The following is a 25,514-nucleotide window of genomic DNA, read 5'->3' as shown; positions in this document are numbered from 1 at the left end:
TAGCTCTGCCCTATGTCCTTTAAAAGGCAGACAGACCTCCTTTCCTCCACTAACTTCAACCTTTTAAGATCAGGGGAAGTTGCTTCCCCTCACGCTGAGAAAGAAACAGTCATGCTGAGCCCTCCCAGCAGTCTCGGAGAGTTACACCTAATAATTTACCTAGGGTAAAACCTACGAGTGAGAACTGACCTGTAGACTCATCTGGACTTGCACTGCTTTTGGAGAAACTGGCAGCTGTCCCCACTTTTGGATTTAATACCATCAGACAATTTCAGACTAAGTTTGAGGCCCCCCACAAAGGAAGAAATACTGCTTTAGGAGGCAGAAGAGTTGTGATCATCACTTCAATATGAAGGTAAGAAAACAAGAGAGCTGTTTTGTGTGGAGTTTTATTTCCATATAGAACTGAAATATGAGAAATAGGAGTAGGAGATGATAGAAATCCATATCCCATGGGAATATTACTATTTTTTTATGTATAAGAATTCTATTCTTAAGTGCCCAGCCCACTCATTATTGAATTAGTTAAGCATAGATTTCCATATCTATTACTACTAAATTACAGAGGGATTTAACCTCTTCCCAATCCAAAACTAAAATTTCATCTGCACCCCCTGGGTCACCCTTACTCATCAAATCTAAGCTTAACAGGATCTTCCACTTACAGAAGCTAGGCAAAAGGATTTCCAAAAGGATCCTTATGTACATCAGGAGATGTGGGTTGAGAAGAAGTCATCTATGAAGATAAAACCATCCAGACAATAAGATTAATTACACTTATAAGAAAACCCCTGTAATTAAGACTTCTCAAATTCCTTTAAAAATCACTTAGGTCCCAGACAAATCGGATATTGTACAGTTTACAATGATTTGTGTTTGCCTGCTTGTAATTGGTGATATGCTATATTTATTAATAACATCAAAGCCAAGGTCATGTGAATTGTTTGCCTCCTCCAGATAGGAAATATTATTTTTATGAGCTAAAGAATCATGGCTGGGAAATCAGAAACTTAAATCTTTGAATGATTTTATTTTAAGATAATATTTCAGCTCAATTATTTTCCCAGAATGCTATCATGAGCCAGGCTAAACGTGATACAAAGGACTTTTTCTGTATGGTGTTCATTTCTCAAGTTCAGGATAGTAGTCCCCACAAAAATAATCATTTCCCCAGTTTGAGTTGTGATGGTTCTCAGTGATAAATCGTATTCAAACATCCTTTACCATCAAAGAGTTTTTAGACAAGCAAAGTTAATTCAGGAGGTGGGAGCCCTGTAGTGCATGTACTTTGGAACAATGGCTTCTTGAAGTTGATACTCACAGAGGCTTGTGATGAACTGAAAGGATCATTAGAGAAAGGGTTCTCAAATGCATTGTCAGCAGATTTGGTAACTGGCATGGCACCTTGTCTGGGAGCTGGCTTTGGTGGTTCTAGAAGGAAAAGAATCTCCAGTAGTCAGTAGGCAAGCTCTCCCTAAATATAGTCGAAAGTTCTCCAGTCAGGCTTATCTTAGAAATTAAGTTCCTTACTTTTAAAATTTACACCCATAGAACAAAAGTTACCACCAAATACTAGGCCTCCCAATGATTATTACAGGCAGATTCATCCCTTCTCAGAAGAGGAAGCCATGCATACTTCTTAAGTGTGAGCGATTCAGAATTCCCGCAGTTAAGGCCTTGGAGTGTGGCTGAGGCATTTTTATACAGCTCTCCAGATGCCACACCCCACTGAATTTCAAGAAGTCTTGGCAGCCCTTTTAAGATTTGTCACAAGAGGGCAGCATTGGGCCAGTGGGCCAGCCCTCAGAAATAGCGAAGGTAAAGGTTCGCTCCCTAAGGTGAATGGTTAAATTGTCTCTCAAAAAAAAAAGAAGCTCTGCATATTCATATGACAGTGGAAACACTTGTTAGTGCAGTAGACAGAGAGGTGGGTAGCTAGCTTACCACTGATCTTTTTCAGCAGCTGATTAGCATCAAAGTCATCCTGGTCCGCATTCTCCTGAGGAATGCCAACTCTGCTGTTGAAATAATGGGAGAAGGCACTTGAAGTCCCGGAGGAAGTCTGCTCTCCCTTCCTTGCGGGCACCGCAGGGGGCTGCCGCAGTTGGAAGTTCTTAAACATTTCCTTCACTTCCTTTACTTCTTTATCCCCAAGTGGGTCCAAGGCAGTGAAGGCATCGCTGGAGATGTCCTTTGGAGGGCCAGTTCTGGGAGGTGGTTGAGGAGGAGTGGCCAGGAGAGAGGAGAGCATGGAAGCAGGCTGCGCAGCAGCTGGAAAAATATTGCTCTGGAAAGGATTCCCCAAAGGGCTTGTTGATGACCATGTGTTGGGTGCCACAGATGCTGATGGGCCCCAAACAGCAGGGGCTGGAGGGGAAGCAGAAGGCTGGTTCCAACCTGGAACAGCTGGGTTTGTGTTAAAGATGATGGGCTGCCCGAATCCTGAGGATTGACCACCCATCACGGCTCCCGGGACCACGGAAGTAGGCTGAGTGAAGACTAAAGATGATGGGCTCCATGGTCCTGCCTGAGGGGGTGCAACTGGCATGCCACCTGAAGGAAGTGGGGGAAAGGACTCATCAGGAGAGAGCTGGAAGGGGATTCTTGAATTTCAGAGATCACAACCTGCTGGGGAGCATTTATAGAGCGTCTATGTGGTAAACACCTTCATTAAGCTGTGAGACTGATGTGGAAATAGATTCTGAGACATTAAATGGCTCTCAAGATGAACTAGCTAATACAGTACAGCTAGTATTCAAATCCTGATTGCATTTTGAAGCCCGTTCTTTCTTCCACACCTGTTTTAATTTTCCTCATTAGAAAGGTAATACAGCCCATAAATACCTAGTCATGAATAAATGAGTCTCTCCATATGTATTCACAGATGCTGAATTTCAAACAGCTAGAGCAGAGCCTGTCAGTAGCATGAGCTTATTTGTGGAGTGAATACATTTACATATGTTGATTATGAAGTAGTTAATTAAAATAATCCATGGGGTATTCTCAGTCATTGATTTGATCTTTTCGTTTGACAGCTGGCTTCTGTCTGGAGTCTTCTGGAAACCAGCTATCATGTACGTGCAGTAGGCCTCAACATGCTTGCATCCTGGAGAAACCAGTTCAGTTTCCTTGTTTTTAAATGCTGCCAAGATTGACATAGCTATACGAAAGGATGAAAAAAGTTGGATGATGCCAAGATAGTTTTAGATTTTTATATGTAAAAATGGAGGAAAGCCTGGTTATCCTGGGAGAGCTGTTTCAAATAAAAGTGCTTCCTGCCATGTGTCATTCACTAGACCTTGCCAGAAGTTAGAAGAGTATTTAAGAGACGAAGGGAGCAAGACAAGAGGATGTGAAGCAAAAAAACCTTCTGAGGTAACTGGCTTGTGTCTGGTTATCTGATCTCTGTGGAACAATGGCTCCATCTCCTACACCCTCACCATTTTGATTAGTTAGTCAAATCACTACAATTCAGGTCTGTCCAATATTTGTTCCCTTTTCCCTATTCCTGAGAAGCGCGTTCCCCAACAGCTTGTTCTAATACCTAAGGCATTTTTTCTCCTGCCTCTTCCCACATATATTAACAACCTAGTAAAACTGTCACCATGAACAGAAAACCTAAATTCAGCCTCATACCTATTCACAAATGATGCTCTGCACTCAAAACCTACTTGCTTTGAGCTTTGGAGCAGAGCTTTCTTCAGTTATGAAAGTTTTCTAATCAAACTAAGAAAAGGCCTTCAATCTTGGGTTAGGAATGTTTTGTTTCCAGAGTGAGAAATACTTTGAAAATGATGTTCAAGGGCTGTTGTACCAAGATGTTCTACCTTGAATGTTCTTAGTATTGGGGATTGGTGTTACTTGATTCAACTCTGTTGTGAACTCTGGCTATCTGGCCATGAACACATGCAGTGTGCTCACAGGGAGTAGTGGCTTTCAGAAAGGGTCATTTTTATGAAATTAACATGCCTGTTTTTGAGGCGAGGGAACTGGATACAAGATACTAATTATTAAGAGTGGGAAGGTCATAGTCTGTGGCAGGAGAGACTAAAACTCAGGCATACTGGCTCCAAATCCAGCACCATCTCTTCCTGTTCTGCCTCCTTAGCGTCAAGGGACAGGACAATTTTTTTTCTTTTCAGTGGAATGTTAATTCAAATGCTTATTTTACACATACAGAAATTATATTTCATTTACACTAAAGAATATCATATTCCTTTCAAAATGAATCAAGGGAAAACTTCTCTTAGATTCTATAATATAGGCTTCTAAAAGTGGGTTGAATTTGAGCAAAGTTATGGTTAACATTTTAAAACAAATTTATTTAAGTCTTATTAACCAAAGCCAGAGTCACTCACTAATAATTTACACTAATTGGATGTGCAAACTGGGTAGAATTTGATCACCTTTCATGATGGATGACTTGCCTTCCCTTAGGAAAATGTGTGGCTAATTTAGCCATAGATGGTATTAGTGGTGGTGGTAAAAGAGAAAAATAGTATATTTGCCAGGAATTATAGGCTTTCCCAGTATATACTGATGCCAGCCTTCATTCCCATCTACCTGATTCCATGCATTGTGTTTCCAAGATATTTAAGACCCCACTGGAGAAAATAGAGGCAAGGAATAAAGAAAAAGAGAGCGTGGGTTTGAAAGTTAATTTTATCACCTTCTGATGCTAGATTAAAACACAGGGTAGCTATCAAAGCTGAAGGCTCAGCTTTCTACAGTGCCCTCTCCCCACCCCCAGTTCTCGAGAAGAGACAGCCCCCCAGCTGGGTCTAGCGGAAGCCAGACCTACAACCTTCATGGTTTGGCGGAGGATCCCTGTGGGTGGACAGGGGCTATACTGTAGAGCTCAGTGTGAGTCCCATGTCCAAACTGGAAGAATCATCAGTATTCTGCAGTTGTATACCCCACGGCCTCAACAGGGGCACCTCGCCAAAAAGCTTCACTTCGTCTGAATAAATTAACAGTTATAGGGTCCAGCTGTATTTTCAGACTGACTTGTTAAATATTGGCTGTAAAATTCTTCAGGGCATTGATACTAGACTACAAAACTCTGTGATGTGATCTAGTTGCAGGCGCTGCAGGCAAGCTCCCTAACCTCCTGCAAAGAGAAGCAAAAACCAGCTTCACTTGGGGGCTCAGGAAAAAGATGCAGAAAGGGAGAAGCCCCCTAGAGACACAAAGTGCTTAGGGAGAGTCTCTTGATGGTGTAGATGCAAGCAGAGACCTGGAACAAGTTGGCTTCTCCTGACCACGGGGATATCAGCCACTCAGCAGTTGGGTAACAACCCCCTCTTGCCATCATGCTCTAAGTGTGATTAAACAGAATTAATGTGACAGAAGTATTTTCCTTTGTGGAGGGAAAATAAAACAAAGTACAGTCCTGATGATCTACTGGACCGGAGACAGAGAAAGCCAGAATCCCTGGTCAAATTTCACAAAATGGGAAAGAGAGTCCCTTTTCCTCTACAGCCCCCAACCTCTTCCCAAGACTGAGTCTATTTGGAACTTGTACAGGTGCCAGGAAGTAGAAAAACAAAGAGAATCCCAGCTGGATAGCAAAGACTGTTGTTGGAGTTCCTGAGACTGTGCCATGGAGGCAGAAAAGAAGTGGAGTCTGTGGGCAAAGGGTAGCAGGGCCAGCCCTCAGCCAAGCAGCCTTCCCCAGTGTCCTGCCACAGATGGGCTCAGTGGTTCACGTGAGCTAATGACCATTTCTGAATGCCAGTACCAGCATATCCCAGGTACCTGATAGAGTTCATCTCTTCCCTTATCTCTGTGCTCTTTTCAATTTCACGTTTCTGGTACTTATTTTCTAACTCTATTAAGACACCCAGCCAGCCAAAATATTGGCAAGGAGGAATGAAGGCTTAAGCACTCAGAGACTGATCAGAATATAAGACAGTTCCACACCCACCATGAGCATAGGAACAGAGCTGGGCTCAGAACCGGGATTCTCATTCTATGACTTACACTTGCTTCAGATTTAACTTAACATCCCTAGGGGATATGTATCCCTTCCAAGAGGGATGGCAATTCAACAGGGGGTAGGGATTCGATTGAGTAATGACAAATTGCATGGAAGCCATCCTTATTGCTACCTTTTCTAATAGAGAAGGTAGACAAGGCTTTCTCAGCTCAACTGGGTTTCTCCAGGGCAGCTGGTCTGAGCTTCAGAATCCCTTACGGTTATCTTCAGTAAGCCATTACTAGTTGGTTCAGGTAAGTGCAGTGTTGAAAATGGATGTCTTCTCACGTGTCAACTCAAGGAGCCAAATTTCAGTTAGAAGTTAAGAGTACCAAATGGGGGTGAGGTTGTACAGAAGTAAAAGTGGGACAAAGGCTCCCTAGGATGCTTAAATCTTATGCCCCTGGGACCTACTGGGTATGAAGTACCTTCTTCCTGTGCATTATCATCCTATAAGTGAAAGTAACAGAGTCAAACCTACCTAGACCTGTAAGGGGTCCTGCTGGGGCAGAAGCACTTGTCTTGAAGAGATCGAGAGGGTTGGTCTGTAGGGTTGCGGATTGTCCTGTTGGTGATGTCTGGCCTGGAGGTTCTGAGACGGGAGGAGCAAAGATGTCTGATGCAAGCAAGTCATTTGCCGGAGACTAACGGGGCAGAGACGGAGACAGAAGAATTACTCAGTAACAGTGAGATACGGCTTTGTTCTGTCTCCTACTCTGTACCTCAAATTTGGGAGCCAAAAAAGGAAAAACTTTTTTCTATTACTGATAAACTACAAAAAGATCAAAAAGTCACAGATCTCTGCAGTGGACAGAATATCCAGTCTTGGCATCTGTTGTAACAGAGGACTCTCAAAGAGCAATCTATTCTGCTCATTTACACATTTGTGTTTGTCTGCTCTCCTTATCAGCTAAAAGCTTGAAGCTGGGAAAGAAAAGACAACTACAAATAAGTAAGCTAAATATTTTTGATCATCCTGTTGGATTTAAATCAGTCTGCATAACGGTAAGTAGTATTATCATTAGGCCAGCCTGCATATTCTAATAAGATTTTTCCAAAGATACTTAGAAGCAAAAAAAGATCCAGAAACCACATTTTAAATTGCTTTTAAATGAGGTAATAGTAAATATATGTTTCCTTCAAGACAATGGATTATTCAGTCAGCATTTAAGAGAGGAGACAGACTCTATAGCACCACCTTGGCTATTAATGCAAGATGAGAGGTGTGTTCGGGTGTGTGTTAGTGTGGGGAAGGTACAAAAGGAATCACAAGAACCCTTGCCCTCCCTTCCCAGAACATGACGATCAAACTTACCAGAGGTACAGAAGCAGAGCAGCATTAAAAATGGAAAAACTTGTGTTTAGTTAATAACAGTGACAAGACATGCAAATGGCAAGCAGGGTGTGACAAACACTGCTTAGTGAGAAGCTTAAAAAGGATGGCGATTAGAGGAAAGTATTCCTGGAGAACGATGTGCCTTATCCCACCTTCTATTTCACAGCCACACAGGAAACTACAATAGCAGCAGGAAAGAGTTGCATCACACCACCCTTTGGTACCGAACATGCATTCTGCCAATGGATATGTGGAGAAGACAATTCACCTTAGCGGTTCTTCTGCCTCTTCCTGGTTTGGTACTTTGTGGAGGTGGGATAATGGCTATGGAGTCATGTGGTGAGGACTGGACAGAGCTTTCCAAGTCCTGTTTTACGCCATTCGGTACAGGCAGTCCTTTGGGAGGGCTTCCCACAAAAGGGTTCGGGGAGGGTTTGACATGGAAGCCGTTCTGCTCTCTTTCAGATACCCCATTTTGAGTTCTCACTGCTGGCTGTGTTTGCATACTTGAAAAGGACCACGGGCCTGCCTGAGCTTCCTGTTTGCCAGTCCGGTTAGAGATCTGGTCAAACTGCTGACCAAAGTAATCAACATCCCCATTCAGGGGCCCATTACTCAGTGGAGTAGACAAGCTACTCAACTTCTCTTTCTTCTGATCTGGAGATTTGACAGAATCAAACGAAGAGGGTGTCGATTGATCTGGCTGTGCAAAAGGATCGTCACTGAAAGGGTCAGGATTAGGGGTGGGAAAGAAGTTGAGATTGGCAGAAAAGGCATTTTCAGGTAAGAAAGATGCCTGAGGCTTTGGTCGCGGAAGAGAGCAGGAGGTGATGCCATTTAAGAATGGATTTTCTCTTAAAGAATTCTGATTGGTGTCGATTTCAGAGTTTAGATCCACTAACAGGATATCTTTGCTTTCCTATCACATTTGGAAAGAAAAAAAAAAGTGTTAGTCCATGTGTGACTTCAAATGCGAAAGCTATATAAGATGACCAAGATTATCAAACTTGCCATTAGATTCTGATCTTGACAAACTGGTTGACCGTTACCTCCTCCCATCACCTTCCTGAGTACATCTGGTTGTGCAGCAGATCCTCCCCACCATTCCCCTACCACATGCCCTTTTGTTTAAGTCTCAATATCACTGGTCCTTCATTAAGTGAAATCTTATTTTTGTTTACTTTATTCATGTCTTCCCTCATCCTTACAGCCTGGCTGAGTTCACGAATCATTGTTTCAATTCATGCCTTTGAAAGTCTTGAAGGGAACTAATTTTGAGTAACTCTAAGTGGTTACCTATGTGCACTGAGCTTGAAAGTAAGAAGTGACCTCAGGAGCCCAGCCCTGTTTCCTACTTGATGTACAGTCCCTTCTACTGTACCTCTAAAGTCACATAACATCCTCTCTCCAAATGAGCAAAGGGACTGGCTAATACATTTCATATTTTATAGTGACTGTGATGAAGTTTAAGGTCAAATATATTTCCCTATAATTTGTCTTTCCTCTAAGGAAGCAAAAAAATATTTCTCTTCCCATCACAGCCTGTCAGATATGCCTCTGTAAATACTAAAGGATCTTTTTGAAGTTGTTATCCAAGATGGACCTCTCTCATCTTCATCATCCTGGTCTCCCCTCTGGACATACCCTTTTGTCTATGTCTTTCTAAGAAAGTGATACTCAAAATACTGATATAATCTGATATAATATATTCACACATTTAGCTCCCATAATGTGCATTTTTTTTATGACATAGCATAAAGTTTCCTGAGTTAAGACAGTAATCTCATCTATTTAGCAGATAAATAGTTCTTTCATTTATCTCGAATGTATAAATAATCTAATATCTAATTTGTATATAAGGTGGAGCTGTAGGTTTGTTAATTTGAAAGACATACCAAATGCATAACTCTACGTATTCTATTCCCTCTCTATCATTTTTTTCTGGTTATTAATTATTTGGGTTCTTAGTTGTTAGATTAGACATCCTTCTCAGCATAAAAGCAGCAAATTGATAACTCTTTATTCAGGTCAATGACAAAACTAATTAGGACTGACCCTGGGATAGAGCTGTCATCCTGGCAGACCTCCCTTCTGACTTTGATTCATTAAATACTGAACTATGCTAGCCATAGAAAAGCATAAAAGATAAAAAATGCTTAGTTGAAATGGATTTAGAGTTCTAGCACTATCCTGAGCAGATTATTAAATATTTTGATTACTGGGACAAAACAACCTCAAGGAAATAAGTCTCAAACTAATAAGTAAAATGTGGGTCTGAATAAGCCTTGGCTTTAAGAGAAGAGAACACATTTTTAGGAAGTTTAGGTCTTAAGTCTGACTTAATTAGTGCTCTATATTTTGGCTTTCTTTATTGGTAGGCATAAAAACACAATTTTGTACAAGCCAGCTTTTCTCTTTATAACCAGGAGAGTTTATCAGAAGAGCTTGTAAAAAATTATTTTTTAAATCAAGGAAAAAATTATTTTTCAAATCAAAGAAATGGATTGGAATATCTTAATGTAGGGATCTTTAACAATCAAAGGGTAGGAGAAAATATACTACAAAGCTTGTGATTCCAGTATTTATTCATTTATTATGAGCCACCTCTGGGTTAGAACAGTTGGGTGTTCACAGCTGGTTGAGTTCTCCTTTGCAAACACTTCAGAAGAAGTTCTTAGGACACCAAACAGGAGCCACAATGTTAGACTTCTGAATAGTCAGCCTATAAGTAAAATGTATAAGGCTCTCCTCAGGTTGGGTTTGTTGTTAATCCAAGATTAAGAGTTTAGTTCATAGACTACAACTGAGAGATGTGAGACTCCTCATCTACTCCCTAGGTCAGAGCTTCCTTAATTCTTTGTTGGACTGTGGACACCACATTCAGTTGGTCATCATTTGAGCACCTGAGAGATAAGCACCAGTCACATGAAAGTGAAACACATTCTCGGCTCTTAAGGAATTCTGGGAAGAGGGGCAAGTAGGCAATCACACAAGTGTCTGCACAAAGGCAAGGTTTTAAATCCTGAGTTCCATGGCCTAGCTCTTCTCCAGGTAGTTAATTCCACCTCACCTTTTCAGCCTTCCAAATTCTGGACTTTCCTACTCAAAGCCTTTTGTGGCTTCCTGCTACTTCTTATCTTAAAATAATCTTCATTAACCAGACTTTGAAAATGACCCATAATAGAACCTAGTTTATTTTAGCCTAACCATTATTTTCCTACACATTTCAAAGACCCATTTTCAAGTTCAGATTCTTTGCAAAGCCTTTTCCCATTGATTCTTCTATTTTATCTCCACCTGTGCCCACCCATGGCATCTTGTGTATACATGAGACTGTGCTTTGTGTCCTGATCCCATCCATGTACCAGATTTAACATACTTGATGGGAGACCACCCTTATGATCTTCTCAAAATAACTGTGTTTTCAAATTGCCCCATTTTTAAAGTTAGAGAGCATGTCTTTTTCTTCTTCTCCTTCCTTTTTGACATGCAATATGGAACTGGTTTTCCAATAAAAATTACATTGTAAAGGATGCCACTTAGTTTACAACAATGAGCTTTATTTAAAATGCATAAAATTATTCTGTATGAATGATGAGTGAGTAGCAGATGAGACATGGAACCACTAATAAAGTCTAGATAATTTAGATTTTGTTTTCTCGTCATTTCTTCTGGAGCAACTGCTGTAACATTTGAGTATCTTTAAACATGCTGGTTTCATCAACTATAGGTAAATTTATTTTGTGATAGATGAATATGGAGTCAATATGTAATAACACATTGGCAAAGTCTAACCAGTACACAAGTAGCACTGTTAGCATTCTCTTACTTACCAGATACCATCTACTTTGATGGTATTTATTACTTTATTGTGAGTTTAACTAATACTTGTATTTTATTTCTATGAATGAAAAAATTCTTAGAATGCATGAAGTCTAATATAAACGAGACTCAAGATCCTTATATTGCTTTTGTTTTATATTTTCAGAACTTTCTAGAAGACTATAGAAGCAGATTAAATAGTATATGCTTCCTTTCCTATCCCATTGGAATTCTGCTTCATAACTTGAGTGCTTTGATCTCGTTCATATACTTCTTTGAATGTCAGTTATACTTGGAAAGCAGGTAGTTCAGATGCCAATTTACTCTGGGAGGGGAGCTACTAAAGGAGGCAGGGCAAAGTTGCCTAGGTCTCAAAAGGACCTCAGAGCTAGGATGGACCTTTCAGGATGATCTAATCCTGGTATTTCAAAAGTTTAACCTTAGAATGTTAGTAAGCATTATGAAGAATGTTGCAGGCTTTTTAGGGCCTCTAAAATGCTGTTATGTACTGTGAATCTCAAGTGTTTGGAGCACAGAAGAGTCTGCAGCCCCTGCTCTTCCCCATTCCACTGGGTATTTTATGTGACACTTCATAGGCCTGGTATTGTCTGCAGCTCTCCGGCAGGTGAGATTTACCCAGTCGTCCACCTGCTGCTGCTTTGATTCCTACGGCTTCTTGGTTACACAGGCTTGCTTGATAATCCCCTGATAGAAGAGTCTCCTAGATAGACATTCTTCCCATTATTCTAGACTGATGGTCTTTTTGTCTCTCAGCTTTTATGTTCAATTTCAGGAGCTCATTCAGAGGAATTATCTGAACCTCTAAACTAGGTAAATACCTTGTAACTAACATCAACTAATAGGCTTCATTATCAGTTTTAATGTTGGTCTCCCTGCTAGATAGTAACTCCATGATGTCACTGACACTGTGTATCCTCACTCACTTCTGTGCCTTGCAAATAGCACATACACAAGAAACTGTTAAATAGATCACAGAAATTGTAACAAGCCATTCAAAATTACAAGGGCAATTTCAGTTGAGGCCTGTTTAGAAGGTCTGAGACTTGAGCTTAAGCCTTGAACCTGAATCTCTTTCTTGAGTTTTTCTCTGAATCACCATTTCTATATCTGTAAAGGCAAATATTGCTCCATTCTCACAGACTTGTCATGGATTGATCAATATCAAGAAGACTTGATACACTATAATACCTGTAAAGAACAAGCACCTTCTTAAACAAGGCTTTGATTAAACATAACTGAGCCTCTTGTTTGTTTTAAGTCTTACTTCACACCAAGTTTATACTGCTAAATCACAATAGAAAGAATAGGAAAAAAAATGAAGAGGCCAGGAGGTTTACAATTATCATCTAACAATTATACTTATACTTCCTTCAAGGAAACGTATTGGATGTTATGGTTAGACAAGCTAAGGGTTGTTATTCAGTAATTCCTCCTGACCCTATGTAATACCAAGAAGGACTACATTGCCTGACCTATTGCTCAGATTTAACCTGTAAGCAATACTAATATATCTGGAACAGTGCTGATAGGTTCCCATGGTGACCTAAGATGCAAATGTGACCTAGTAGCCATTTACACATTATGCAAAAAAATCAGCAGTCACCTTTCAAGTTTCAGTGAGATGCTCAAGATTTCTGGTTAATTGCCAATTTGAGTTATAGATGTCATTTCCATTACATTGCAAATTTAAAAACAGACACTTACTGTTGGACTATTTAGGTCAGGAGGTGTAGACATGTCCCCAAACAAATCCATCTGGTCAACACCCTTAAAAAAGTATTTGGATTAGATTCAGATGGGTCTACTGAAGATTACTTTGTATATTGTCAAAATTGCTTCCTAAACCACAATTTAGGAAATCAGTTGTCACAACTGGATTTTTCATTTAATACAGATTTGATATTAGTCTATTTAGGTCAGGAGATGTAGACATGTCCCCAAAGACATTCATCTGGTCCACACTCTTATAGAAGTATTTGAATTAGATTTGGATGTTTTTACTAAAAAGATTACTTTGTGTCTTGACATAAATGTTATACTAATGTTTAGAGAAATTGTCTCAACTGGATTTTCATACAGATTCAATACAGACTTAGTATTAGCAACATCTGTAGGAAGTAAAGCCCAAGTTCAGATAAGTAAGAACCATAAAAAGTCACATACATACCAATTTCAGTTTGTTAGCTTGGTCATCAAGAGTCAGCAGGGTCTCACTTCCATTCTGAAAAGATGGCAAATATTTAAGGGCTTAGTTGGTGAGTTTTCCCTACAGAATCTAATTTCCCAGTGTGTTGGCTTGCAAAGCAGTTATGATTTTGGCACTGATCACTCAACTGTACATCTTCTATGGCCAGAAAGGTCTTGAACACATAGCAATAAGCTAGGAGGAGAGCATGCTTGGGCAGGTAGCACACAAGGCTTATACACATCACATGTGCAAGTCCTAAGAAGTAAAGATACGGTGTTACCTCTACTGCTTTGTTGGCTTCTTCCACCTAAAAAAAAGACACGAATTCAGTGATTTTAGTAATTAAAGCTAAAAGGAGTCAAATAAAATACATATACATATATATATATCTAAAGGTTCATGGACATAAGGCAAGAGAGAGTCTTGCATATTACTTCTGCCCTACATTCCCTTCCCCTTTTCAAACAATACTGGATTTGAACAGAGTTGCTGGACTTAAACTTGGTAGTCCTGTACAGTCCCAGGAATCAGTGTGAAGCTTGTAGGGAGTAAAGACAAAAGTCTGGGACTAGATATCAGAAGTGTCTAACCATACATCCATCCATTCCTGGCAACTGGGAAGAACTGACAATACATTTCTCTACTTTCTATACTTTGAAGCCAACTCTCCAGACAAACTTTATGTTTATATAACATTCACACATGGCCCTGAATAGAGCCTTAATTTGTTAGAGCTGGTATTGGGTAGTACTTGCCTTTTTCTTTTCTTCTTCTTTTTTTTTTACATTATAGATAACTTGAAAAAGGTCTTTAAGATCAATGACTAATGGTTCGGCCTAAAGCAAGAGAAAACATCTTTATCAGTACTTTAATCTTACAGTTTTTTCCCCTTTGTCATCCATCATTTCTGATCTGTACCATTTTCCTCCTTTATCTTAAAGCTCCTTTCTACCTTCCCCTGGGTTATGGGGGATCACCACCACTCCCACCCCCACCTGAGGGTACATAAAGGACAGTGCGGTTAATAAGTATTTAGATAAAACAAGAAGTACCATAATAATTTTCCAAGTCTCTTCAGGATTTCTGGGAATAATTCTCAACTGTTCTAAAATCAGCACTGACCTTGTAAGAAAATCCATTTGACCAGTCCTATACCACATACTCTGCTGGTATGTGTCACATATCAGTGACACATAAAAAATATTTCTTAGACCACTAAAGATAGTCATCCTCTGAGTCACTGCTTAGTCTTCCTACATCTGCTTGTTTCCAACAAGCTCTCTAGTTGAGTGACATACACTTCTTTGTTCAGCTGCGGGCAAGTGCCCCTCTGGGTGTACCTCAAGGCTTCAAGCTTACCTGTTGCCCTGTTTTTATGGCAAAAAACTGGTGCTGGCCTTCTCCTCCACACACATAGCCAAATGCCCGGTTGTCTGTCACATCACGAGCAATGAAAGAAATCTTATTTACTGGATGTTCATGCTCTATTACCTGAAAAGGAGCATAAAAAATGATTGAGAAAGCTAGAATATATTTGTACAACTAAGTTTCAGATATCTAGGCATATGTGAAAGGCTGAAACGTTTGAAGAAAGAATATTTTGCCAATGGCTGAAGACTAAAGCTACATTTATCCTTGCTAAAAAGGGCTCTAAAAGGAACAAGGAGCAGGAAACACAAGTGGGAAGAATGCTCCTCCTTAAAATAGGGATACATGACTTTCTCCATCCCAAAGATGTGGTGCCACATAGCAAGGAAGGCCTGAGGATTAGGAGACCAAGAATTTCTAAAGTGAAGATGGGACATGTTGCCCCAAGCCATTCTAAGTAGGTATGTTTTCCCAACTCAAAGACAAACTCAAGTGAACAGTGTAACTAAGCTACAAGAGTGTTCACAGGGATCCTTTCACAATGGCTCAGAGTGGCCGGAGAATCACCCTAAGTATTATTGTCCTAAGAATTATCCCCAGTATATTCTAGAAGTTACCAAATGCTGTCAGCAACTATTTCTCAATCTCACATAGATGTCCACATCATCCAGGAATCCCATGGGCAGGGGGTTTAGTGGTTTAGTAGTGCCTTCTTGTCTATTTCCTCCTACCCCTTTCTCCTGATCCTTTTAAGCAGAGAGCAGGGCTCAGCTCTTCAGGGATATTTGTAGGGTGTCAGAATGTGTATTGGCTTTTGTTTCCAAATGCCCAGGGCCACTTTTCAGTTTTTACTGAAATTTACACCCAGTTTACATTGGGTGTCTTAGAAAGTTCGGAGGGTGAGAGAATCCTTATGAGGGAAACCTGCCACCATTCTCTGGTGGGCTTGGAAAATGAGACTTGAGACGTGAGGAAGAATGGAGATGGCAGTCAAGGCATGAGGCCCAGCAGGGTGAGGGGGCATGGACCCTGGTCAGCTCTAAGCCTGACCGATGGATTCTGCATAACAGATAATGGGTATCTCCAGGAAGGGGTGAATAGTAACTGTAGGTCTCCCCACAGTACTTGGAATCAATACAGTATTTTTCAGCAATGAAAATAAGCTATAAACAATACTGTAAGTAGAGGAATCATAGGATGTTATGGTGAACAGAGAAAAACAAATCCCAGAAGACTTGAAGTGTGATAGCTTTTTGATAAGGCTCAAAAAAACAGAACACCACAAAACAAGCAAGACAATTCACATGTAATTGAACTACAGCAACTGAAATAAAGAACATTTGTGGGGTGAGGAGGAAGGGAAAAGAGATGAGAAGACAAGAGGTAAATGCATTGCAGGTAATATTCTAGCTTTACGTTAGCCGGAACGTTTGCATGTGATCGATGCATTACAAGGAGACCCACGCTTGGACCCCTGACAGCATTGCAAACCAGGGATTAGGATTGATCTACTTCTGTGGACTTAGGGTCCAAAAAATACCCATTTATAGCATACTACAGGCTTGATATTCACATCTACTATAGGAAGCGAATTTGAAAATAAATGATCATGACTCCTCATCTCCTGCCCTGTTTTCTGCCTGTTACTTCTGGAGAAGTAGTATGTACTCTTTTTTTTTTCCTACAGAATTTTGAAAAGGAAAGAGAGATGCTGAAATTTAAGTCGCCAATTGTTTGTCAGACTCAGGTGGTCAGAAAGGTGTTAGTGAAAGTGAATTCTTACCCCAGTTTTCTCATCAATTATTTTTATCCCAGAAAGGGAAATGTTAACCCAGATCCTTTGTTTGTGCTGTCCCTGAGACCGGCCAGCCGCTGCCATTCCCTGAGGAGGTCGGGAAAACAAGAAAAATCTAGTTACAAGCACCCTACAATGCTTCTGATACTAAAAAAGATTTAAAAGACAATTTTGTTTTCAGCTTGGTTACCATCCATGAATGGGTTAGGCCCCCTTCATAGGAGACAGAAGCATGGAATAGAAGACATTGAGCCAGGGCATCATTAGTTAGCTACATGAACTTGGATGAGTCGTTCTAATAGTCATCGGTAAAGACAAGGAGACTGAACTGGAAGATCTTCAAAGACGTTTCCTCGAAGTCTTGTCTTACTTAACAAGTATTAATTATTTAATTAGTTTCACACAGTTACAGTACTAGAATTTAAAAAATCACAGAACCAAAGGACTAACACTAATTATTCACGAGCTTCCAAGTAGAGTCCTGAATGTCACCTGCATGCTTCCAGGCTCTAACATTGGATGTCCCCAACGGAAAGAGTCCTGCTATGCTTGAGTAAATCAGACAGCAAATCAGAATATGCAAACAAACTCATGACCGCTCATGAACTGAGGAGCTGTTGGATCAGTTTTGTGATTAGAAAAGTCTTTCTTTCAAATATGACCTCCTAATATGACTCCCTCTGTTGGACGTTTGCTGAAGATGGAGCCAAAGCACACTTGCCCCATTTACCTTTAGTTTCATCATAGAATCTTGGCTCATTTTATCCCCTCTTGCATCTGGCACATCATCGATGCCAATTAGCTTGGCTTTGTATTTTACACCATCACCTTTGAATCTGGCCAAAAGATACTCATCGGTCTTTTCAGAGCCTAAGAAAAGAAATAAAGTTTATAAATATTTAAACTTCAGCCCCAGGTATGACCAAATATGCTCTAGACTCTCCAAATCTGAGAACTGTAAATCCTGGCTATACAACTGGCCAACTATGCAATATTGCACCCACTCCCTACTCGCTTTGAGTAAAATTGTGCTCTGTAATACTGCATGATGTTGGGAGGAGAGACAATAAACTCTTAAAGGTATAAATAGACTGAACTATGGGAAACTTAATGGGGATACATGAGGTGGGATTTACTAATATTCTTTATCATAGTTCTTAAAATATTTTTTTAATGACTTTAAGGACAATAATGCTTTTTTAAGTTAAAAAGAAAGGCACTGCACAACTTAGTAACATTTCAAACTAAGCAGTAAGGCAGAAGGGTATTACTAGTAAATTCCTTTGAAAATCATTAAGATAATTACCCATCCTTACAACTTTTGTCTCTTCAAATGCCTGTGCTATCTCAAGTGTAGAAGCGAAAGGCAAACAAGTCATGGAATATTCTCAAACTATCAGTGATTAAGGACGTTAGTGGTGCTTCTGGTCAAGAGAAGAGGGTCAAATCAAGAAAGGACAACAATTTCAATAAAGCAAGTGGTAAATAGGTTACTGAGAGATAACCGTTTAATAACTGATAATTGCATTTATCAACTGAACAAGATGCTATGAAAACTTCCCAGCAGGACCCAAGTTGTTGCAACCTCAGGATTCAGGGACGCATCTTATTGTATATGGAGCAAACTAACCTCCTCTGCCAAAGTCCAACTCTCCTATTAAAGAGGACTTGAGACTAGACTGAAGTCGAAACAAGGCAACATCCAGCTCTTAGCTCTTACTTTAGCCTGAATTCACATTCCTTCGGAGGTAACTTCCGCTAGCTCCCCTCACTGGCCTCAAGAGGGTTTCTCCATACCTTTCTTCTTTTCCTTCTTCGATGGTGCTTTGGGTGCAGCCTGTTGGTCTGGCTGACCATTAGTTGTACTCGTTTCTACTTCGTTAGACATGGCAAGAGGCAGACAGCAGAGTCCAGCAGCAGCTGACACTTAGAGACGCCAGGCGATCCCCAACGGAGACGTCTCAAATGGACATAACCCACCACGGACACCTGCAGGCAGAGAGAGATGTGAAGAGATCCTTGCAGCAAACCCTGACTTTACTCCACAATGGGGCTACAACTAGGGATTCGTGAATACAGTTCTTCAGACTCATGTTGTTCTTTCTCCTCTATGAGACTCAACTCTGAAAGCAGGAGAGTGGGTAGGATTGTTTCCTTGGTCATTTCCAAAATGGAAAGAGGTTATTTACCAGACTTTTTGCATAACATTTAATGGTTATCTAGCTAAGCAATTTGTATTAGAAGTTAACCATAAAAATTAAAGATAAGGATAAAACATGTCACGTGGAAAAATAAGGTTTCACAGCAAAACAGAAGTAAATCGGATGAGGAACCTGAGAACACAGCCACTGTCATCTGGAATTGGGCATTATAAATTCTGGTGCTTGACAAAATCATCTAACTCCAAAAGCAGTGACAGAAGTAGAGTTATGAATTTTCTTATTCATATTGATAAATATTTTTTAAAATGTTAGTATTCTGCATATAATCTCCAGGGCTATCTAAGCAGTACACTTTAGAAAACATTTATTTTTGACATTAACACATGTATCAGAGAAAGAATGAACTTATGGGGTGTCTATTGTGCAATTCATTGAGCGTAAATATTTTAATGCTATTATTCGGTATCACTATTCCCAAAACAGCTGTGGTATGTGGCTCTCATAAAGCTCTCCCATGTATCATAGTAGGTAAAACAGAAAATGCAGAGTCATTATAAGCACATAGAAGTGAACTAATATTTTGACAGGTTTTCCCTGCCTCCCAGGAGTCAGAGTTTCGATACAGCTGAAAGAGCTAGGGAGAGGTTAACTTCCTACATGGACTGAAGGCCAAAGGCAAAGAAAAGCCATTCAGAGTTTTGTTATCCTGCGAAGACCACCAATGGGCTGGTACACTCCTCCCGCCCCAAAGAGCCCTCTTCATTCTGTGCCTTTAGCATCCATTTATTTGATGCTTTTTAATTCAAGTACCACATCCACTATGTGGGAATATATGGTATTTGTTAGACATTCAAAGGATAAAAAGTAAGTCTCAGATTTTTACTTACTTAGCTTGAATTGCACTTCTGCTTCATAAATATTAACAGGTTTTCCTGAAGATCAGTACTTAATCTCTCCTACTGCATGAGTCTTTAGTCTTTATAGTCTTTAAAAACAGATATATACATAAATCAATGTATAATTAATGTTAGCTGAATTATTTCATTTGAACAGTTAGTAATTAATTCTGTTCAAAGATGCCTGAGGGGTAGGCAGCCAGGGCTTTTGATGAGAGAGGTGTTTTATAGGTAAACATCTTACATAGTGGAAGATTCAAAGCCCTTTTTACTCAAGACTTAGTTGCAGGGCAGGCACTAGTAGTTTTTTACCTGTATTAACTCCAAAACTTCACAGTAACTCTGAGTATCATGATCCAGTATTATTTTACTTTTCCAGAGAAAGAGCCAAGGCTGCTATGTGGGTCTAAGCCAGGCTGTCTGGTGACAAGCCAGAGCTCCTCGAATGTTCCACTGATGGCTCTTATCTGAGATGCTTCAGACTTGCTGCAGAGATGCTCTATTGCACATCTGTAGTGGCCCCCAAAAAGGTATGTCCCTGTCCTAACCCTGAACCTTCGAATATGGTCTTATTTAGGAAAAGGGTGTTTTCAGTTTTAATTCAGGACCTTCAGCTGAGATTATCCTGGATTTAGGGAGGGCCCTAAATGCCCTTATAAAAGGAGAGGAGGAATTTGAGACATAGAGACACACAAAGAAAGTAATCTGGGACAGAGATGGAGAATGAATGGAAACATCTACAAACCAGGAATGCCAAAGATTGCCAAAGTTCACTGAAGCTAAGAGAAAGGCACAGAACGATTCTTCCTCAGAGCTCCAGAAGGAACAGACCCTGATGACATCTTGATTTAGGCCTCTGGCCTCCAGGACTGTGAAAGAAAAAAATTTCTGTGGTTTTAAGACACTTAGTGTTTGTTAATTTGCTAAGGCAGCCCTAGGGAACCAGTACACCACTCTTTTGTACACCTTGATGGTTTTCAGTGGTTCCCAGGATTTGTTTCCTCAAGAAGTGACAAATCTAGTCATATCCACACTCTTCCAATTTCAGAAAGCCATAATCACTTTCTTAATTTCAAAGAATTTATTCCAATTCAAGAGGACATTGACCCATGTTAAAACCATCAGGACGTGAGACTAAGCTCTGACTGAAGGAGATGCTTTGACTCATCCTGCGTCACCCTCACCTTCTCCCCAGTGGGCCTTTCTTTTATAAACTGTTCAGATCTCATCGTAGAAGTAAGGAAAATACTTCCCTATGACTGTGTAGTACTCTGATCATCAGCCCATGGTCTTTTCATGATTAAACAATCTAAAATTGATGGTCTCCTACCTTCTGCCTTTCCATATTCCCTTCCCTTGAAAGGACTGACTGATTATCACAACTCTAGCCTCAGAAAATCAGCATCAACTGCTGATTGGTCTGACCTAATCCAATTACTTTGCTACTTTGCTTTTCATCCTGCTGGGGGTATCTGACTGCATGCATCAGACACTTAAACTTTCTGGTGAGCCGTCCACCCCCCACCTACTATTTGCTCCCATGACAACCTTGAGGATAGGGTCCATGGCTGAATTGGGATGATCTGGATTTTATTTTTTTAATGATGAAATTCCTCTCAATTTTAGAATAGTGTTTGGAGTTTACCTGTTTGGTCCTGTGATGACTCCTCATTCATTTAGGACAAATATTTTAACTTTTTTGTTTTGTTTATGAGACTCTCAAATATTTTGCTCCTCCTTACCTTCAATCTCCTTTCCTTTCACTCTTGTATGCCATATCTTTTAGAGCACTTTCTGCTTTTTGACCCCTTACCTTTTCAAATTTGACAAGCTTCCCTGTCCCCCACATCCTGTCCATCCCAGTTACCTATTTGTTCCTGAAGAGAGAAGGAAAGACCTCTCTCTGCAGCCTTCCCGTTTTCCCCACCAGTTCTGGTTGAAAAGTAACCTGGTATAGAGTTTGTTGACCACCTTTGAGGCCTGATATTGCATTTTCTGCAGGATATTATTTCTGACAAGAAAAGATTTAGCTCTTTAAATTTAGCAAATTTTATCCTGAAGTGAGAATATTTTAAAGGGATTTGTGTAGTGCCACAAGTATTTTGAGGGGTTTGGGAGAGGAAAAGGTGGTATGTGGTTTAGTCAATTTAGTCATAAAGGCAGTATAAGACATACAACTTCACAGCTCAAGACCAGGTATCCAATCTAGTGCTGGTAGACTGGACCAAAATGGAAAGAGCTCTCATTTTACAGGAAAACTCTTTCAGACACTTCAGCACAACTTTTCACAGCATTGGAATTGTTTCAAAGGTATTTGCGGTTCTTTGACTATTATCCTTTCACTGTTTGGGGATAAATAGTTATAAGATGCAAAGCAGAAAAAAAATAGGGAGAAAAGTTTCTTTAGCATGAATTCCCTGAAGAAAAGGTGTGTGTATATTGGGTTGCAATAAGCAAGTGTAGGTCTCCATTGTAGATTGTACAATTTAAAATGTGTCTATATCCCCTGAAATGAATGTAAATTAACTCTGCCCATAGGCTGTAAGACTCAAAGATAAATCCCTTTTGTAGAGAAATGTTAAAGGTTTCTTTAAAAATTTTAACAGAAATGTATATCCAGTCACACATGTACCAGAATGATAAAAGTTCACCTATCTCCCAAGGTTTAAAAAGCAAATATCCCACCAGAGACAGTTGAACTGCCCAAGTTATCACCTGACACAGAGCAGAAGGAAGAAGTCTTGCTTCCAGACTTAGGTCCCTCTGTAGAGAATAATCAACTTAAATGCAACAGTTAGAATTCAAATATACAATCCTTCTAACACTGTTACAGAGCTGCCAATTGTGCCCATAAAATGTTCAGCACACTTTATAATAAATTGATTTTTGGAAAGGATTTGGGCCTAGGAATGGGATCTGAGGGCCAAAAGATGCCCTACTTAATTCATTTGATTACTTTCCTGAACTAGGGCATTGTTAAAAAGAAAAAAAAAAGTCTATATTGCATTAGGGTTATGTGGTCTGTTTTAAAGCTCTAGCAAGGTAAAAGGTTTTTTATAAAGGGAAACAAGTGGGTGTAGGACAACCAGGAAGAATATAGTCTTCTCATTACTGGGTTTAGTCCCAGGGACTCTTTTGACCAAGAAGCACAATATGAATCATGATAACACCACAGAAGTGCTATCATAAGGCAGGGATTACAAATTAAAGCTCAAAAATATATACAGAGGGTAACATGAATAGCTCTCCATCTAAACCTAGCTGGTTCTAGTTCTTTGGGCTGGGCTGTTGCCTTCATTAGACACTAGAGAAGAGAAATAAGAAGATTCTAGTTCTTTGGGTTAGGCTGCTCCCTTCATTAGATGCTTGAGAAGCGAAATAAGAAGATACATCTGGAAACAGTTAGGGATCTAAAGTTATTGTTTATTCTTGAGTCCTTCTTAAGATCTAATAAAGATCAGAAAATTGTAAATGAAACTTAGCGAAGTCAATAAAACTAGCTTCCATCAGAGTGAAGATATCTAACTTGGATTTTGGACTTAATACAAACCTTCTTGAAAGAATGTAGGGACTTCCCCTTTCCATAGCACAAGAACTGGATGACTAGAAGAGATTTTGAAGCTTGCGACATCTTCTTTGATTTCTGAGAAGTTTCTGAGATAGGTATACCAGAAGACTGCATGAGTCATCTTAGGACCCCATGTCCTTTGTACTAGAAAAAAATCTGCTATAGTTTGTTTATCCCTTAAAGTGATTCATACAAGAGATCTAGTATTTAGAACCCTGGAATAGCCAGCATAGGAACGAATTTGTGTAGGGAGAAATTTGGCTGGAACTTTCTTATTCTCACTTATACTTTCCATACCAGAGAAGCACTGGTATCAGCAATGATACTATTTAATAATTCCAGGGTTCTAAAGCAGTATCATGATACAACTTTGCCACCTCCCTCTCAGTCTATCTTCTTATGCAAATTACACAGAGTAGAGAGGAATTTGCTGATCACTATCAAAATGTTGGTAAAAGGAATAACTTGAGTTAAGGACATTTAATGGTAACCCCAGTCCACAAATGGTAGGGAGTCTGTTTTAAATGGTAAAGGAAATGGGACAAACACCTAATGTACCAAGCACTTAAGAAATTTATCCTGACAGCTCTATGAAACAGAATTTGTCTCTATTTTATGAATAATGACACGGGCTCAGAAACACAAGATGAGTTGTTAATAAGTCACTAGGCTCAAAATTGAACATGATCTGTGTTCCCTTTTCTATTATGTATGCTGTCACTCTTATCTTTATTTTTAAAATCCCACTGATTTTAACCTGTATTTTCTAAGCTGCTTTCAAAGTCATAATCCCATTGACTTTTAACATATCAGTTAACTTTTTAGAAAGAGCACATAAAATAGACACAGGAAAGGAAGTGAAGTAGAGTTGAGTCCAAAACAACACATCTTTGCTAGAGTCCCAGTACTTTGTACTGGTCAGAGAATGTGCTTTCTTGTCCTTTGGAACTTTCTGCCTGTCTCAGCTGAGGTACTGAATTAAGACATGTGAAATATTAACCTCTAAGACAGATCCTGGGGTCCAAGAGGACAGCAAACAGCCTTCACCACTATCTTCAAGTAGTCTTTTGAAAATGAGGGACATTGCCAGAAATAATATTAGGTGATGTTAGGCTGTTTCTGATACTTGATGTTAAAATCTTTCTCCCTTAACTGTTTAGATTCCTAAGCTTTTAGGAAGACTTACTCTACTCCGCAAGGGTCAAGTTAGAAAGACAGTAAGACTTTTGCAGCCTGCTCAACTGGGGAAATGAGACTATGTGAATGCACACTGAAAAGGAGTCCTTGGAATATTTTCTTGTAAATGCTGACACTGCTGTAGGGGCCTCAGTAATAAGCCATGCCTGAGTCCAGGTGGTATATCCAAGTTATGCATTTACAGAGAGTATGTATTATTGCTTTTAACCCTTGGAAAGGATGCTGCAAGACTTACAGGATATATACAGCCCTGAACCAAAGAGCTTTTGGAGCCAAGTCAGATCAGATTTCAGAATTCCTCATGCAGTGAATTTTGAGTTGAGGTGAGATAGGACAGCAGCTAAGACATCAGGTTTGGGAGTCTTACACACTTTCACCATTTTCTAGCTCTGTGACTTGAGGAAACTTATCTAATATTCACTTCCTCACCTGTAAAATGGGATTATAGTTTGCAGAGTTGTTATGAAAAATCAGTAAGGATGTACATACAGACTTCAGTGGTTAGCATATGGAAAGTGCTCAACAAATGGTAGCTATGATTAAATCAAACTAGGTTTCTTGACACTATGTGTTATGTTGTCTTGTGTTGCATCACACACTGTTTTTCCACAGTATTTAAACAAATTCAGAACAAATGGGACCAAGAAGTAAATAGCTAGTAAGCAGAAACATGGAGGAATGTAGTGCTTTAATTAGTAAGGCCCAGGTGAAAAAGTAAGACAGTTTGCCAACATTAGAACCACCTCCTTTTAACTTTGGCTTCTGAGGCTACAGAGTGTAGGTTCTATGGGAACAGGATGCTGGGAACAAAATCTAAGTTCTCACAGAGGCCTGTTCTAGTAGATACTGAGTCAAATCCAAGCCTACACCACTGGCAGTTTAGAAGGTGTACCTCACATTACCCAAGGAACTTTTACTGGGATAAAAGCTCTTAAAACATCAATGTCCACACCACACTCAAATGAATTACATCAGAATCTCTGGGGGAAGAAACACAACTATCAATATATTTTAAAGATTCCAAGGTGATTCTAATGTACTAGCAACTCTGAGGTCCAATGGTCTACTTTCACATTCCTATGTCCCCTTAAAGAAATATCAACTGGGTTTGACTATTGAGCTGGAAGAAACCTAGGGAATGATTTGGTGACCCTCTTTCATTATACACATTAGGGAAAACTGAG

The 25,514-nt window shown here is 39.8% G+C and overlaps 1 protein-coding gene across 4 annotated transcripts in view; it reads right to left on the bottom strand.

Moving 5' to 3' along the window:
• The window catches only part of DAB2 (DAB adaptor protein 2), a 46,753-nt gene that overhangs the window by 1,210 nt on the left and 20,029 nt on the right, over positions 1-25,514 (bottom strand). For 2 of the 4 annotated variants that reach the window (XM_017670314.3, XM_073236789.1), the window contains exons 2-14: positions 18,305-18,496; positions 17,238-17,377; positions 16,496-16,594; positions 14,704-14,835; positions 14,100-14,180; positions 13,625-13,651; positions 13,324-13,377; positions 12,861-12,923; positions 7,582-8,232; positions 6,459-6,621; positions 1,945-2,553; positions 1,322-1,431; positions 666-736 (exon numbers count right to left, since the gene is read on the bottom strand). In XM_017670314.3, coding sequence (XP_017525803.2) covers positions 671-736; positions 1,322-1,431; positions 1,945-2,553; positions 6,459-6,621; positions 7,582-8,232; positions 12,861-12,923; positions 13,324-13,377; positions 13,625-13,651; positions 14,100-14,180; positions 14,704-14,835; positions 16,496-16,594; positions 17,238-17,377; positions 18,305-18,395 — 2,286 coding nt within the window. In that variant the 5' untranslated portion in view covers positions 18,396-18,496 and the 3' untranslated portion in view covers positions 666-670. The remainder of the gene's footprint in view (positions 1-665; positions 737-1,321; positions 1,432-1,944; positions 2,554-6,458; positions 6,622-7,581; positions 8,233-12,860; positions 12,924-13,323; positions 13,378-13,624; positions 13,652-14,099; positions 14,181-14,703; positions 14,836-16,495; positions 16,595-17,237; positions 17,378-18,304; positions 18,497-25,514) is intronic. The other 2 variants (XM_037002565.2, XM_017670315.3) reach the window with 2 other exon arrangements.

This window comes from Manis javanica, chromosome 1 (assembly GCF_040802235.1).
Source record: "Manis javanica isolate MJ-LG chromosome 1, MJ_LKY, whole genome shotgun sequence".
Lineage (NCBI taxonomy): Eukaryota > Metazoa > Chordata > Mammalia > Pholidota > Manidae > Manis > Manis javanica.
This window is presented reverse-complemented; position numbering and strand designations above follow the sequence as displayed.